The sequence below is a fragment of the Cydia strobilella genome, chromosome 18, assembly GCF_947568885.1.
Source record: "Cydia strobilella chromosome 18, ilCydStro3.1, whole genome shotgun sequence".
Classification (NCBI taxonomy): domain Eukaryota; kingdom Metazoa; phylum Arthropoda; class Insecta; order Lepidoptera; family Tortricidae; genus Cydia; species Cydia strobilella.
Genome location: NC_086058.1, coordinates 11,979,821 through 11,994,964, shown reverse-complemented (window position 1 = coordinate 11,994,964; position 15,144 = coordinate 11,979,821). Strand labels below are relative to the sequence as shown.

Sequence of the window (15,144 nt, the reverse complement as noted above, 5' to 3'; positions counted from 1 at the left end):
CCTAGAATTATTAGGTTTTTTTTAAGAAATCAAATTTTATTTAGAAAATCAATAATTCAACACTTACATATTTAATTATCTATGCTTATACATACTCTAGTCATAAAGTATTTTCGTTTGAGAAAAGCAATAGCGAACACCTACCATACAGCTGTGGGCGTCTCTTGTCTCTATGAGATACATGTTGTTAATTATTGATACGATAGAAAGTGACCTCTCTGCCATCTCTACTTACCAATTATCATTGTAGCATAGTTAAGTTTAAATGATGTGCGCAAATATTGACAATATATAATGCAGCCCATAATTTCAGCTGTCAATTGTTATTCAGTCAAAGGCAGTTTTCTAAGTTTTTATGTTTCAACCATTACGTAGTATTGGAACCGCTGAAAGGAAATGAAAATAGCTAAGTTTCTCGGCGAACAACTTCAGAGAAATGACTGTAAGAAACAACTAACTGCCGCGTTAGAACAATTAAGATTTCCGTAAACGACTAACAGAAAGCATTCGAGGCTATTCTTTTTATTGCACATGAATGTACAATTATGTTAATTATTGGTACTTTTTATTTATGTATCATAATAAGCATACACAACTGCATATTTTCCACAACTCGGGTGTTTTATGTTTCAAATTTCAAACGAAATTATTTTTTCACCTCAGCAGCTCGAACAAGCCTAAGTGCGACTTTCCTCACTCCAGGGAGTGAAACAATGTAGCTTTTTAATTTAGTGAAGGCCATGAACAATGGTACGGTACGGTACGGTCCGGACCGGACCGGACCGTACCGTATCGTATCGTACATATTATAATACTTTTTTTCTGTTTATTCTGTGTAATTCGAAATACATTTTAACCTTTAATATGTTCTCACTACTGAGGTGAAAAATTATGTGTGCAACAAGAGAGGAAAGTTGGTTTGTCTTGCGTGTTTATTTTGAGTTCCGAGAAAGCGAAAGATTCTAAGGTAGAATCTTGAGCGTAGCGAGGGACTCAAAAACACGAGATGTAAAATAACTTTGCTCTCGTGTTGCACGCATAATTTTTCACCTCAGTAGTGAGAACATATTAAAGGTTAAAATGTATTTCGAATTACACATAATAAACAGAAAAAAAGTAAACAGAAATAACCATTACCAAACACTAAAACATTGTTAATGCCAATAGCAATATAAATGAATGGCGAATTTTATGAGTCGTGGATAGTTGTCAATATCTTACGTTTTATGTTGCGTTTCCTTCCACGGCTGAGCCGGTCATACCACTTTCTAAGCATCTTCAAGCGAGTTTACTTATTATCCACTTGATATGAATATTATTTAATGACTTGGTACTAGCTATACGAATACGACCTACATAATCCACATTTTACACATTTGTTTTGATTTCTTCTTGATGGCACCCGGGCAAATTAACTATTCAAGCATCATTTTACACTTTGTGTAGTACATGTATATTTTCTCCTATGACTTAGCATACGATTAACATTATCCACAAGACATGAAACAGTTTTGATCTCTCCATAATGACACCGGCAAATTAATCATCAGTCGTTATCACGATCAGGTGAAACCACCAGTCGTGATGATTATCTGCTCGATGATGTAGTGAATGTGTCAATGTTAAGCCATCATTAGGTAGCTGAGCACTAGCAGTATTGTTCTATAGCCCATTACACATATGTACTTTGAATGTCTGGCAATTACAAGATAACTAGTTCACTAAGCTCAACGAATTTAAACAGATTGGTTTAGTGGATTATACTATGTGAACAATTGTCCCAGAATTTACTAGATTTTCTCATTCAGAATACAGTATTTAGGTATCATGGACGAGACTTTTTTCTACGTGTAATAGCTTTGTTACATATGCCGCAGATACCTACCCGGTCGGCCGACGCTTGGTCAAATTATACATTTTTTCCCCTGTGCGCTGTGCTGCATCCTCTTGTTGCCAAGGAAATGGAGGTTCTTTTATTAAATTTGGTTCGAATTCAATCAATAATCAAGATTAATTTAAATCAACCATCTGTAGGATCCAAAACATGGGTTATCTGCATATAAGAGTCGGCGTTAATGCAACACGCGGTGCACGCGACGCGTGTGAACCGATAGCGATCGCATCCTTCGCTCACACACCACAGGATGAGACTCAATTTAATTTATGTACCTAGATAGACCTGTCCTGACAACATGGCTAAATTAAATCGCTTCTTAACGCCACATGAACTGCAGAAAACCCAGATATACATAGATAATGATAATACTTACATATATCTAAGTATAACTACTATAAGTAGCCTAGACGGCCATTAAAGTGAAATAAGGTGGCAGTTATTTAAAAAAGGAAGTTCTCGAAAACCACAGAACTTTTACTAAACATAAGTCCACATTAAGTAAAGTCCAATTTCTGCACCGGCCTAAGGTTAGGTAAGACCATTATAACGGTAACACGTATATCATCATTATAAAACACCTGTATAATAATCAGATGGCGGAGGATCCTCACACACACTCCGTCATGATGTCTTCATTAGATAATGATTCTGTAAAAACAGTGTGAAAATCTATCCAACCAATCCAATCACTCCATCCAATCTACATAAACATACTCTTACTTACATTAATCATATATGTGGCTTTCCATTAGAGAAGGGTCATATGGCTTCAACTAAGTAATGATATTTCATATGTCACATGCCGGTTTTCGGTGATGGAAAACATCAAGCGGGAATGAGACTATCACACTATACTTAAGGCATACTTTTTCCTCTGAGCTGGAAGATTAGATGGTAGACGCTGTAATAAAACTGCTCAAAGAATGAGTCTAGCGGTACAGCGAGGAAATGCTGCCAGCATCTACGGCACCATGCCGCAGGGGGATATTTTTTAGTATTTTATTTTAAGGTTAGTATTATTATTTTTTAGATTAAGCTTTTAAGTTAGTAGTAATTGGATAATAATGTTATAATATATTTTTATTTTGTTGTTGAAATAAATATATTTCTACTAAAAAAAACTGCTTATGGTGGTTATACAGGGACAACATGATAGTATTGATAGTGTTTTATTATATTGTCCCTATCACACAATATGTAACATTTTATAACCGCCAGTGTGTGACCATCAAAGCGAATTTTTGGGATTACGTTGACTAAGCGCCTGCCTGCAGGATTCAATACGCTAGAATGAAGATAAACAAAATACAAGTATCTAAATAAATATGTGTAAGAAATAATTTACCACGCCTATTAGCATCCAAAATAAAACAACGGACGCTCGACCAGCGACCACCAGCACCGAGTGCTCGATAAATACGGAGTGTTGACATAATCGGAATGCTTCATCAGGCTGCGTGACTGCGCGGAATTCCGAGTGAAACGCCGCGCGCGCTGATGCCCATTAGACGGCGTTAAACATTTTGTTCCCGACTGTTAGCTAATTTCTAGTATAATATGAACCCTACCCTACCTCTAGTAATGTTAATATCTAGAGAGGATAATGAGGACGTATGGAGAGGCAGTCGTCCCCCTCAAGCTTACACTAGTATGTACAGGGGTCGGCAAACCTCGGCTCTTTGGAGATACGATTGCGGTAAGTCACCCAAAAAAAAAACACACTGTTCTAAGATTACTGATAACATAATTTGCAGCTCTTTAAGATTTCTTATTATATCGGCGATTCTACTCCGGCTGGCTCTTTTTCCCAAAAGTTTGTCGATCCCTGCACTAGTATAGCAAATCGTTGGTTAAGCTTTGTGAATAGTCCAGGCCATTGCCTGTCGGACCTCGGATGTCGTTAACAATAACAGCCGAAGTCCACCCAGGCCTGAGTAATATGAAAGTGAAAATTTGAAACAATGTGTAGCTAAGCCTTCAGGCAACACTGACCGGTTTTATGGAACTAGGTTCTTACAAAGTACCGTAGTTCACACTTTTAACTTACAATTCGTATCGTAAACTGTATGATTGCATTAGGCTGCCTTTCCACTGAAGCCGAGATGAGACGAAACGTGCAGAAATCAACCAATATTACTGGTTGTAATCTACATGTCTGCTTGACTTGTACTTGGCTTCGCTGGATTACAATTACAACCAATGCTAATTTGTTGATTCCCACGCGTCTCCTCTCATCTCCGCTGCAGTAGAAAGGCAGCCTTAAGATGTAAGGATTGTAAGGCTCTGAGTTGCTTTTAGTCGTTCGCTAGCTCTTAGCATATTTCACTCCTGTCATGACATTGCTACAAAAAATAAGGACAATGATTTTAATGTCTTTATTTGTACTACATTAAATATTTATGAAGGAATTTATATAGAGCTATTTAACATCTTGCGAAACTTTTAAAACGAATTCAACATAAATGCCAATTAGTCACAACACAAAATATCAATATCATTAACACACTTACTTATCTTTTTTTAGCATAATTAAATATTTCCATTGAATAATGAACGTTGCCCCCTTTCAGATATTGATAGAGCCTTTATTTGTCTGCCTCATGTCCGCCTCCACACTTGACGGTTCTGTTGACATTGTTGACCGAACACATAATGCGGGATCCAACCGGAGCGCCTCAAATAAGCTTTTTTCTGAAATAACTCGACCAATTGACTCCTTTGCTATTACGTTTTAAAGAATTTCAATCACTGACGCATAGTCTAGCTAGGTCCAAAATATGTATTTTCATCTTATTTCGATAGATCCAGATGAAGAAATGAACATGTTTATGATTTTGACTGTACCTACAGTGTAGCCAGTGTTTACAAAGAGTGGGAAATGCTTTGCAAAATTCGACTTATTTAGACTCGGCTCAAGTTTTGTCTTTGGCTATCCATAAAAAATGGCTGATTCTGTACCCAATCTTAGAAACGATATTATCGGAAGTGCGTATAAGATGTAGAATAGGTGAAGTAACGTAGGTAAATAAAATGTCAAGTGTCAGCTGTACCCAATGTGTATCTACTAAAGGTATATCGAGTAGGATCATACGTATGAAATGGTCCATCAGTAATTTTCTCATCGGTAATCAGCTTTAAGACGCCTCTTTACTTTACCTTTAATCGGTGTGATTATATTTTGCTGAGTTTAATGCTTATAAATAGCGAACGAGAAAACTTAGCTTGAGGCCATTCACGTTTTACTTATGACCGTCTTACGAAACGCATGGTACTTTAAAATCTCTCTCACCTCGCCAGTGTTCTAATTGAGGTTATAAATGAGATTAGCATTAATTTTACATTTGCATCGCGTGACACAAGTCATTTAGACCGCCCTGTGCCACAACAATCTATTCGAAAATATATATACAATATGATCCGTTTTCATTGGTCTTGAGTGAACAAAAATGTACATAGTTTGCATACCTGAAGAGTCCTGTTTGGCCGCGGTATATCGGTATAATTTGCTAGTAGAGTATAGTCATCAATCACATCAAAATAGTAGTTTTCTCTTAAGTTTTTGAGTAAACAAACAGAGACTACGCTGAGAAAGCAGATATACCTACTTGTCTCTGAAAGTGTATTGATATGAAATTACTTTCCCTGAACACAACGTATGGAACTGAGGTTATGAGTTAAGTAACTAGCACATGGCACGGCAGTAGAATATTTACTGCTCATATCCTCTTGTCGAAGACAGTGTAATGTAATCAATCTTATAGAAACTTAAATAGGGTTTTGGATAATAGGGGTTGGGATACAATCACTTTCGTCAGTGACGAATCGTCACTCGTCTAAAATCCAATTTTGGGGACAATAGGGACAGTAGTCACAGGAGCCTGGGGTTTTCACGCTCAACCGCTCGCAACAATCATCTCGCTTATAGTTGTTACTGACAGCTTCACTGCTTATTGTAGTTGTGGATGTCCATTATATAATTTTGGTTACTAGCAAAGCCAAATAGACTAGTGAAAGATAAGGATAACGCATTGACTTTACGCTTCATTGTTCCAGGCGATCAGCGCACACTGATGTATGACACCCACATGGTGCGAGGATGCGTGAGGAGGAGCTGGAGGTGGCGCTGAAGGTGGTGATCGTAGGCGATGGAGGCGTCGGCAAGTCCAGCATGATCCAGCGCTACTGCCGCGGGACGTTCACCAGAGATTATAAGAAGACTATTGGTGTAGACTTTTTGGAGCGACAAATTGAGTGAGTACAACATAAGATGCCCTAAGAACGGTAGCGGTGAAGGTGGTGATCGTAGGCAATATACCTTCACCAGGGACAACAAGAAGAAAATATTGAGTAAGTACAATACACGTGACACAGGCACATTCGCAGGCAAATCCAAGTCAGTTGTTGTGTAAAACATGCGGTCGCACTATGACTGTAGACGACAGTGCCGGAGCAAACCAGCGTGATCAATTCAATAACTAACAAGTTACTAACATACATTCTAAAGTACTTGCAAGTTTTATTTTTAGTGGCAGAAGTAAAGTAAGTTAACTTTCTTCGGTTAAAAATTTCATATCATTTGACTTCTATCAACTGTAACATTAACACATAACTAATACCTATGTGTGCAAGCTCTATCACGCTCGCAGCCATACCGTCTGCGTGACAACAAATTTATTCACATTTATGGACACAAAATCTATCATGGCTTGTTGGCTTGTATTGTATTGTGGAATTCAATTCGAGTATAGCCTGTCTGTGCGGAAAGAGAAGAGTCGTGGAATGTATTGGGCCCCATACATTCCACGACTCTTAATTCTCTTTCCGCACAGACTAACGGCAAATAATAAGAAGCTGGATAATACGATAGGTAAACCAATGCTAAGGGTTAATGGCTAGATTTGAATGTCGAATCGCTTGTTTTGTCAGAATATGTAAATTAGCGATTAATGTCAGCCTTAATTAATTGTATTACGATATTTCGGCATTTCCGTCGAATGATTTACAACTTCTTACGTTCTTAAACAAATTAGTGGAAATGACATGATTTAACTAATTATGTAAGACTGTTCGTGTTGTATAATGGATAGAAATATAGAAGAAAATGTTCGTATGACGTCGAATTGAATGGAAATTAACTGAATATCTACGCACTTGTATAATTTTAGCTTAGGTTGTTACGGACTGGATTATAGGAATGCAGCTAGTCTACCTCTGACAGATTCTTGTCACAAACTTTAAATTAGCATATTTCCCGTCCTGCCTTGACATCAGTTTACTCCGTCTCCTCAGCATTGTTCTAAGAAATTGGGAAAGAACTGAGTACACAAAAATCAAGTCTTTAACTAGACGTAACTACGGATACAGATCCGTAGATCCGCAGATTCCATGCACAGGCATGGAATCATCATTAAATTATCATTAATGTATTAAGAAGGCCTGCCTTTGGCGTTGCAGCATTCTCCATTCCAGCCTATTTTGGGCTTTCGCCTTCACTTCCTGGTATGTGTAGCTACAGCACCATCCTTTCATCTGTGCCGTGTATGATATTCTGGGTCTTCCTCTTCTTCCCTCAATTTTGCCCTCCAGCCGGGCTAGTACATGATTGGCGCGAGAGTATCTCGCAGCGACATAGACTACCCGTCCCCCTTTAATTCATACAGTTAGTAAAAGACGGGTAGTCTATCTCGCGGCGAGATACTGTCGCTCGGCCTACAGGCATGGCAAATAAGTTCCTATTTCACAGGTGCTTTATTTGAATGTGTTCTTTTACATAATACAGCTAGAAACCTGATAGTGATAACCGGAAGCTTCTTTACGATCTATATACCTAATACTAACAGATACCTATATACCCGATGACCAGACTCTAGTTTACTGCCTCCGTGAGTGTTAGTTAATTAAAACAGCGAACGATCAATAGGTACTAAATACTGAAACAATTTAAGTATCCATAGATTAGTGTGGATTAATTCCACTTTGAAAAGTTAGCATTCAAAGATGTAGATTTCTAGCAATAAGCAGTGGGTTAAATCGCGTTTAAAACAATAGCTCATTGGGTCTGCCTAACTAGCTCTCACATATAGGAAATCTGATTAGTTTAAACTTTACAGCTTTTGTCATACCTACTAACGCTTAACTATAAGCTTAAGCTTTTAAACAATGTCAGAGCGACAAATTATTTAACGAAAGGGCAGGTAAATTTAATTTTATAATCCACCAACACCAAGACAGTGTGACAGTTATCCCTGCCTGTCACACTTTACTTATGTATTATAATTATTATAAACTTAGGACGCCATCGTCAGATCCATTATCATAAAGGTCTTACTTAAATGATCATCTACATTTACTTAAATTATCAACTTAGTTTATCTGCCCAGGATCGATGGCGAGGAGGTGCGGCTCATGTTATGGGACACAGCGGGGCAGGAGGAGTTTGACGCCATCACCAAGGCGTACTACCGCGGCGCGCACGCGTGCGTGCTCGCCTTCTCTACTACTGACCGGGACTCGTTCCTGGCGCTGCACTCGTGGAAACTTAAGGTACGTGGTACTGTGGATATGGCCGGCAACAGTTCAACATCACCGAGGCGTACTACCATAGACCAGGCCTTCTCTACCATCGAACGGGACTTGTTCCTGGCGCTGTACTCGTGGAAACTCAAGGTTTGCTAGAAGTCACGTGCTGCGTGCTGGCCTTCTGTACTATAGACTGGGACTCGTTCTTGGCGCTGCAGCCCACGTGGAAACTCAACTACTACGGTGCTAGAAGTGCGGCTCATGCTAACCGACCGACTGACCCGGACTCGTATCGCCCGGTCTTAAAACCTGAACCCAAAGCGACGATCAAGCGACCAGACGAACACGGCGCAAATGAGTGAACAGCCTCGAGAGGCCCCGACCAGGCACAGGGATGCATCAAGAACATGCATTATTTAATTACCTTTTTAGCAGATGGTATACACTATCGTAACGCATCTATCTGCCTGTCTGCTTGTTTTTAGGGTTCCGTACCTCAAAAGGAAAAACTTATAGGATCACTCGTGCGTCTGTCTGTCTGTCTGTCCGTCTGTCACAGCCTATTTTCTCCGAAACTTCTAGACCAATTAAGTTGAAATTTGGAATACATATGTAAGGTTATGACCCAAAGACGGACATGTAACGTTAACAAATGAATATTAAACATGGGGGCCACTTTTGGGGGGTAAATGAGAAAATTAAAAAATAATATTTTTTAAACTATATCGTGTTATATATCAAATGAAAGAGCTTATTGTGAGAATGACAAATATATATTTTTTATAATTTTAGGATAAACAATTTAGAAGTTATTCAAGAAAATAGGCAAAAAATGACCATCCCCCCCCCCCCTTATTTCCGAAACTACTGGGTCTAAAATTCTGAAAAAAATACACAAAATAGATCTTTACCTATAGATTACAGGAAAACCTATTAGAAATTGCAGTCAAGCGTGGGTCGGACTTAATTATACTTAGTTTTTGATCCGAGCCCTACTGGTTTTTTTGAGACATTTCACTCACGTTTCACATATATATATAAATACATTGTTTAAATTGTGTAATGTACGGAACCCTTGGAATGCGAGTCCGACTCGCACTTGGCCGGTTTTTTTGTCACTGATCAAGAATTCGGGTTTGTTACCTGTCTGGTTCTAGTAGCAGTTCACCGATCAGCCAAAACACGTCCATCTGAACATGAGCCTCCCCAGTTACGTAGGGACTCCCACTGAAGAACCCGTGATTAAAAGTTTGCGAAGAATAGTAGACTCCGCCGCGTCGCAACTTGAAAGCGACTTACAATTTTCACGCTAACATAAAACGTTTATACGGAGCTTGCTCGATTTTTCATTGTTGTTCGGGAAAGAATGCACAAAGATGCAAGTTGGTACGACAGGGAGTAATTAAGGTTACGCTGGCGCTGTCAATTTTCACAATGCTAATATTAGCATTTAGATGCCTGCCAGCTAATCAAATCTACATGAAATTCATATTTAGTACTTAGCATTTAGGGTCTTATTTAGCTTTCCTGTTACCGAACAGTTTAAGATGTGGGGCACCCTATCGTAAGAAGTAGAAGCGCGAATATGGAAAGTATTGGAAAGATACGAGTTTACTTTAAGTATTATGACCCATCAGAGCTCTACATGACATCAATTTTGATGATGAATATCTACCGAACGACATTGGTAACTCTATACGTGACCTACTTAAGAGTTTAAATCCCTTATACAGCTTCTGGGACATCTTGTTTTAGAACTGAGACTTAAAGAAACTTGGACTAAGACAAGCACGTAAAATTTTGGGAACGAACGAGTGAATTTTCCTTTCAATCTAAGTCTGGCAGACAATGTAATGTGAGACCGTCAGGTGGGTACAAAGCTGCAGGCATGTATAAACCGATTATCGCAGCTGGAGCCGGTGCCGGTCACGCGCCGCGGTCGACATAACGTGACCAACCGGTTCCGATCAATTCGCATTGTCGCCTACCATTACCTGGCGCTTGTCAATATCAGTCGACGTGTTCGCACTTTATTCAACGGTACGATTAAATTATGCTCCATTTTGTAATTTAAGGCCCGACTGCTAAATCCGGACAAAGCCCCGTGAACTGATTTAGGGACACATGAACTCTATATTATAGTAGGTAGATACTATACCTACCTCTTTGGTGAAATAGCCACTAAGCCAGATACTAAATGCATGCCCCAATTTCGTCTTTACAGTTAGTCCTAATTGCGCTACTGCTTCGAAGCCTAATAGAGTCTTTCTCCATTAAGTACCGCCTCTTGAACTTAGGCATTTTACTCGGACATGAATGCATTATAAATGCTTACCTATGTATGTTTGGTTCATCACTCGACATCCTGATCGCAATGATAAAAAAGGTCACGTTAAACATCCGCGCTATAACTAGCGCGATTCATTGATAAGTTCCTAAAATAATAGCACCAGTAAACACTCGGTGTTATCAGTCACCATTTGGACGCCGCAAAACAAAGCGCAATGTGCATTAAGCGCCTGATTCTGTTTTCGGCAGTGTTATTTTTAAATTGTGAAAGTTCCAGAGAATCTCAATGCATCGATTATTACAAAACGGGAAATAACTTCGATCTGAGTACCCTTCAAGGAAATTGGTACGGTGTATACTTCTGGCCACCAAACAGTCGACAGAGAAAAAGTTGTGAAGTTATTAATTTCAAAAAGTCATCTCAGGATGAAGTAATTTCACTCCAAAGTGCTTGTTCCATTTCTAATGTATCGGGGAACATGAACACTGTACAGTCGTCGTATGTAAACAGCGTTGGGAAGTTGACAACGGTCACTTACTACGGAGATCAGGAAGTCAAATTTCTATACCGCTCGTGCGATCGGATCTACAAGTATTTGTTCATACCCGTAAAGGATAATTATGTGATGGGCATAAACTGTTCGTCTGGTGGACGGGGCGTGCTTCTGGCGAAGAGCTTGGAGTCAGCCACCGAGATCCAGAGTACTGTTGAGAGCATAGATGTCATGACTGGAAGAGAAGGGAGCTCAGATTGTCCTCAAAAACGTTGAATCGTGTAACAATTTACCGGGGCAAGAAACTTAACCAAAGACCAACCTTATTTCCAAGTGCATTAATACTTTCATAGTTTACTTGATAACCTTTACCTATTTAAATATACTGTAAATCTATGGGCTACCCCAGTTGAACCTCTTTTAGTACTTTGCCATATTTGTATTTTTTGTTAGGTATCCTAAAACAATAACCCAGTTATCCAGGTAATATCATTGTAAAGTATATTTGTCTAGTAGTGTCTTACTGCAACTGAAAAGGCGAATGCTGTATTTAAATTAATTATTTTAATTTACTTTCAGGTGGAGAATGAATGTGGAGAAATCCCAACCATCATAGTTCAAAATAAAATAGATCTAATGGACCAGTGCGTCGTCGGACCGTGAGTAACTTTCAACATTATCATTTTATATAAACGTCGTGCATCCGCTAAAAACATTTGATATAAATCGTATACAGGCCATTAAATTATCCAATTAATTGCTCTATCATAAACCTACTTCCTTACAAGATCGCTTGGCTGTCTATACCTGTCTACCCAACTAGGTCTCATCTAATTTGAAATTAGTTAAGTAAGTGAGACATTTATTAAACAAAGATGACAGGGTGTAGTGCGTGTCCCTTACCCAACATATGGTAGAAACCGTAAAAGAAATTACTTGAAAATGCAAAGTCTGCCCTACCGCGTTCGGCTACTTTGGGCTTATAGCTCCAACCAGTGGGACGTACATAAGCTCGCGATGATGACCGGATAAGACTTTCATACTCTTTTTGCAGGGACGAGGCAGAGCTAGTGGCGCGTGCGCTTGGATGCCGGCTGATGCGTGCATCAGTGAAAGAAGACGTAAACGTCGGTGCCGTGTTCCGCGCGCTGGCGGCGCGCTGCCTGGCCGACCAGCGGCGCGACGACGAGGACGTGCCGCCCTGCTCCGTCACCACGCCCGTCATAGGTCTGTACTATCGGGAATGTCAGTGATGAGCTATAAAGTATTGAATCCACTCCACCATAGTAGGATGCGAACCTCATTCACGCAGTCGCAGACGCTAGACGCAGATAGTCCCGTTTTCCGCACGCCCTACGAAGAGAACAGGCTACTTTGCACTGTCACCACTCGTGCTATGCACAATACCAACAATGTCAGTAGATAGCGAGCCAGACGCGACGAACGAAGAAATTATTAGTCCCATCACTAATTTACTAGTGATATCAATCGGCTAGTGGCTAGTAGGTACATACGAATAAAGTTCCTATATACCTAATATTTTTCTAATAATGGTTCGAAATTAACTTACGGTTCCATCCATGCCAGATTTTAAATTGTTTGGTACCATGTCAATCTGGCTTAGTTACAGACATGAATATTGCAAGTTTTTTTGATGTTTTACCTCTATACCAATTAAAATAACAATCAATTAAACGAAGAAATTCACATAAAAAAGGTAAAAATAACCATTTCGTCGCAATAATGCACATACTCGTAGTACGACAATGATCTTTGGTTCCGAGAGTGAAAGTTCACTTACCGAGTGTCGCCATAAACGGCCCATGTAGGAGTTAAACACCTTGTTCCAAACTTTCTTCCGATCAGCGCTGTCCACTTAAGTAGGTATAAGTACGCACTTCTTAGTGCGGCTATTCAGTGAGCACACTCGTTTGGGAGTTTTAATTGCTGCCAAGCTAACACCAGTAAGAAACACATCACTATTATTTGATACAAACGGCGACATGTTGTCCACAGAAATATTCACTTCCTTTACATTTCACTTGTTCTACTTATAATTATTCTTCCGACGAAGTCTTAAAGTAAAGTAAAGTCCAAGTTTGCCTGATTTGCTCCTTTCGTCAATCACAAGTTTTCTTGATAGACCAGCAATAGGGCATTTGTTTCTATTACGCCTGCCACTTAGATAACGACGAATGACGCTTCTTTTGAGGCACAACTAGTAATAATTTATCAATCAGGAATGACCTGAAGGATCCTTATTTTGGTATTAGGTTTCAATTCATCACGCTTTCTTGAGATTCTTCATCATTCGGTCAGATTTTTAAGTAGTTTATTGTTATTTGCAGGCAACTTCACGAACCTGAACAGCAATGGCACAATACTTCTGCGGCCGGTGAAGGCGCGGCCCGGCGGCAAGAAGAAGAACGTACTGAGGAACGCTTGCCGGATACTCTAACTTGACCAACGGACCTTGAGGCCGCGGACTGGACGCCAGCGGGCAGCGACGCGACCAGCTGGCGTTCAAGGACATTCACACATTTGATCTATTTAAATGGCCTTGAATTGACGCTCGTCCTCAGCCACACGTTTGCGTCCAGGCTTCGGCCTGAGAGAGAAGAGCCATCTTGGATTTTTACACGTTGCATTCTGCGTTTGAACGTGCCAGTGACTGCTGTCAGAGGTCTTAACTATGCAGTGGCACATTCGTGTGAGTGACTAGGCGAATAGCGACGAACTGATTTGGGGCATTTACTATGAAAAGGGACCTTATTGTCGATGGCGTTTACGCCGCTCAGCGTCGCGCGGCATTGTATTTATATCGGAGCATCGATTATAATGGCGCAAGCGCCATCGACAATAAGGTCCCTTTTTATAGAAAATACCACATTTATCTACATCCGCGTTGGTTAATGCAGAGGAGCTGTAAAGATAAAGAAGAATGATACTTATACCGTAACAAGGAGTTTCACTAGATGACAGAGTACCCGCGCCATATAGGTACCTAATTGTTATAAAGTTAGACCAAAATAAGTCCGCAACGATTTTGATAACACACGTAGTGCAAGTTTGACGTTTAAAATAACACTTGCACTGCGTGTGCTATCAAATCGTTGCAGACTTATCTTGGTCTAACTCTAGTGTGCTGTGGTTGACAAACGTTAGCCAGTAAAATTAAAATGATTTTGACTCTAGCGGTTTAGCGATCAAATCAAACGTAGCCGGCGTAACAAATCCTTATATAGTGGGACCATATTTTTGACCTTAAAGTTATGATAATTCTAAAGAAGGAAAAGTGATGCTTATATGGCAGGGGACATGTTTTTAAGCATATTTGTAATTTAAGACGAAAAGTTAGAACGAGCGTTAGGTATAAATTAGGTATTTATATATTTTGATTGATGCTTTTTGAATATTGAATTAAAGTGCAAAGTTTAAGCTTCATCGTTTAAATTATGTATGACGCTTTAAACTGTTACATTTTTAGAAAAAAAATTAACGTGCTTCTTTGTCAAACTAAAATTAGCTTACTATTTTGTCGATATTGAATTAAAGTTTTAAAAATCCACAATAATATCTCTAAATTCTTAAGTTAATAGACAAAGCCGAAAAATTAGAAAAATATGATTGCTGCTTAAATTTTAATATGCGTTTTTTGTCCTGTAAGGTCCAATATTGAATTAAAGTCTATAAAGATAAGTTTCATACTATAAAATAATATATGCAACCATATTATGAAAAGTAAGAAATTACTGTGTGTAGCTTCCATTGTTATAGCCAAATCTATTTAAAAAGGCGCGAAATTCATACATACGCCGCGCTGGTCCGTCAAGGTGCCGGCGCGGCACGCGGGAGCCTATCGTAGCATTCGTATCTATCTATACCTATAGGTACCTCGCCCGGTCGCCCCACCCCCCGCTCAACTTCGTAAGCGCTGCTTGTCTT

The 15,144-nt window shown here is 39.5% G+C and overlaps 2 protein-coding genes across 2 annotated transcripts in view; both read left to right on the top strand.

The window, feature by feature from the left end:
• LOC134749737 (ras-related protein Rab-23) overlaps positions 1-13,923 on the top strand; it is a 42,018-nt gene extending 28,095 nt beyond the window's left edge. Inside the window, exons 2-6 of the mRNA XM_063684762.1 lie at positions 5,951-6,148; positions 8,278-8,440; positions 11,779-11,858; positions 12,254-12,426; positions 13,548-13,923. Coding sequence (XP_063540832.1) covers positions 5,994-6,148; positions 8,278-8,440; positions 11,779-11,858; positions 12,254-12,426; positions 13,548-13,657 — 681 coding nt within the window. The 5' untranslated portion in view covers positions 5,951-5,993 and the 3' untranslated portion in view covers positions 13,658-13,923. The remainder of the gene's footprint in view (positions 1-5,950; positions 6,149-8,277; positions 8,441-11,778; positions 11,859-12,253; positions 12,427-13,547) is intronic.
• Positions 10,780-11,540, top strand: LOC134749738 (uncharacterized). The gene has a single exon (XM_063684763.1). The coding sequence runs from the start codon at positions 10,921-10,923 to the stop codon at positions 11,473-11,475; it is 555 nt and encodes a 184-aa protein (XP_063540833.1). The 5' UTR covers positions 10,780-10,920; the 3' UTR covers positions 11,476-11,540.
• Positions 13,924-15,144: the final 1,221 nt, after the last annotated feature.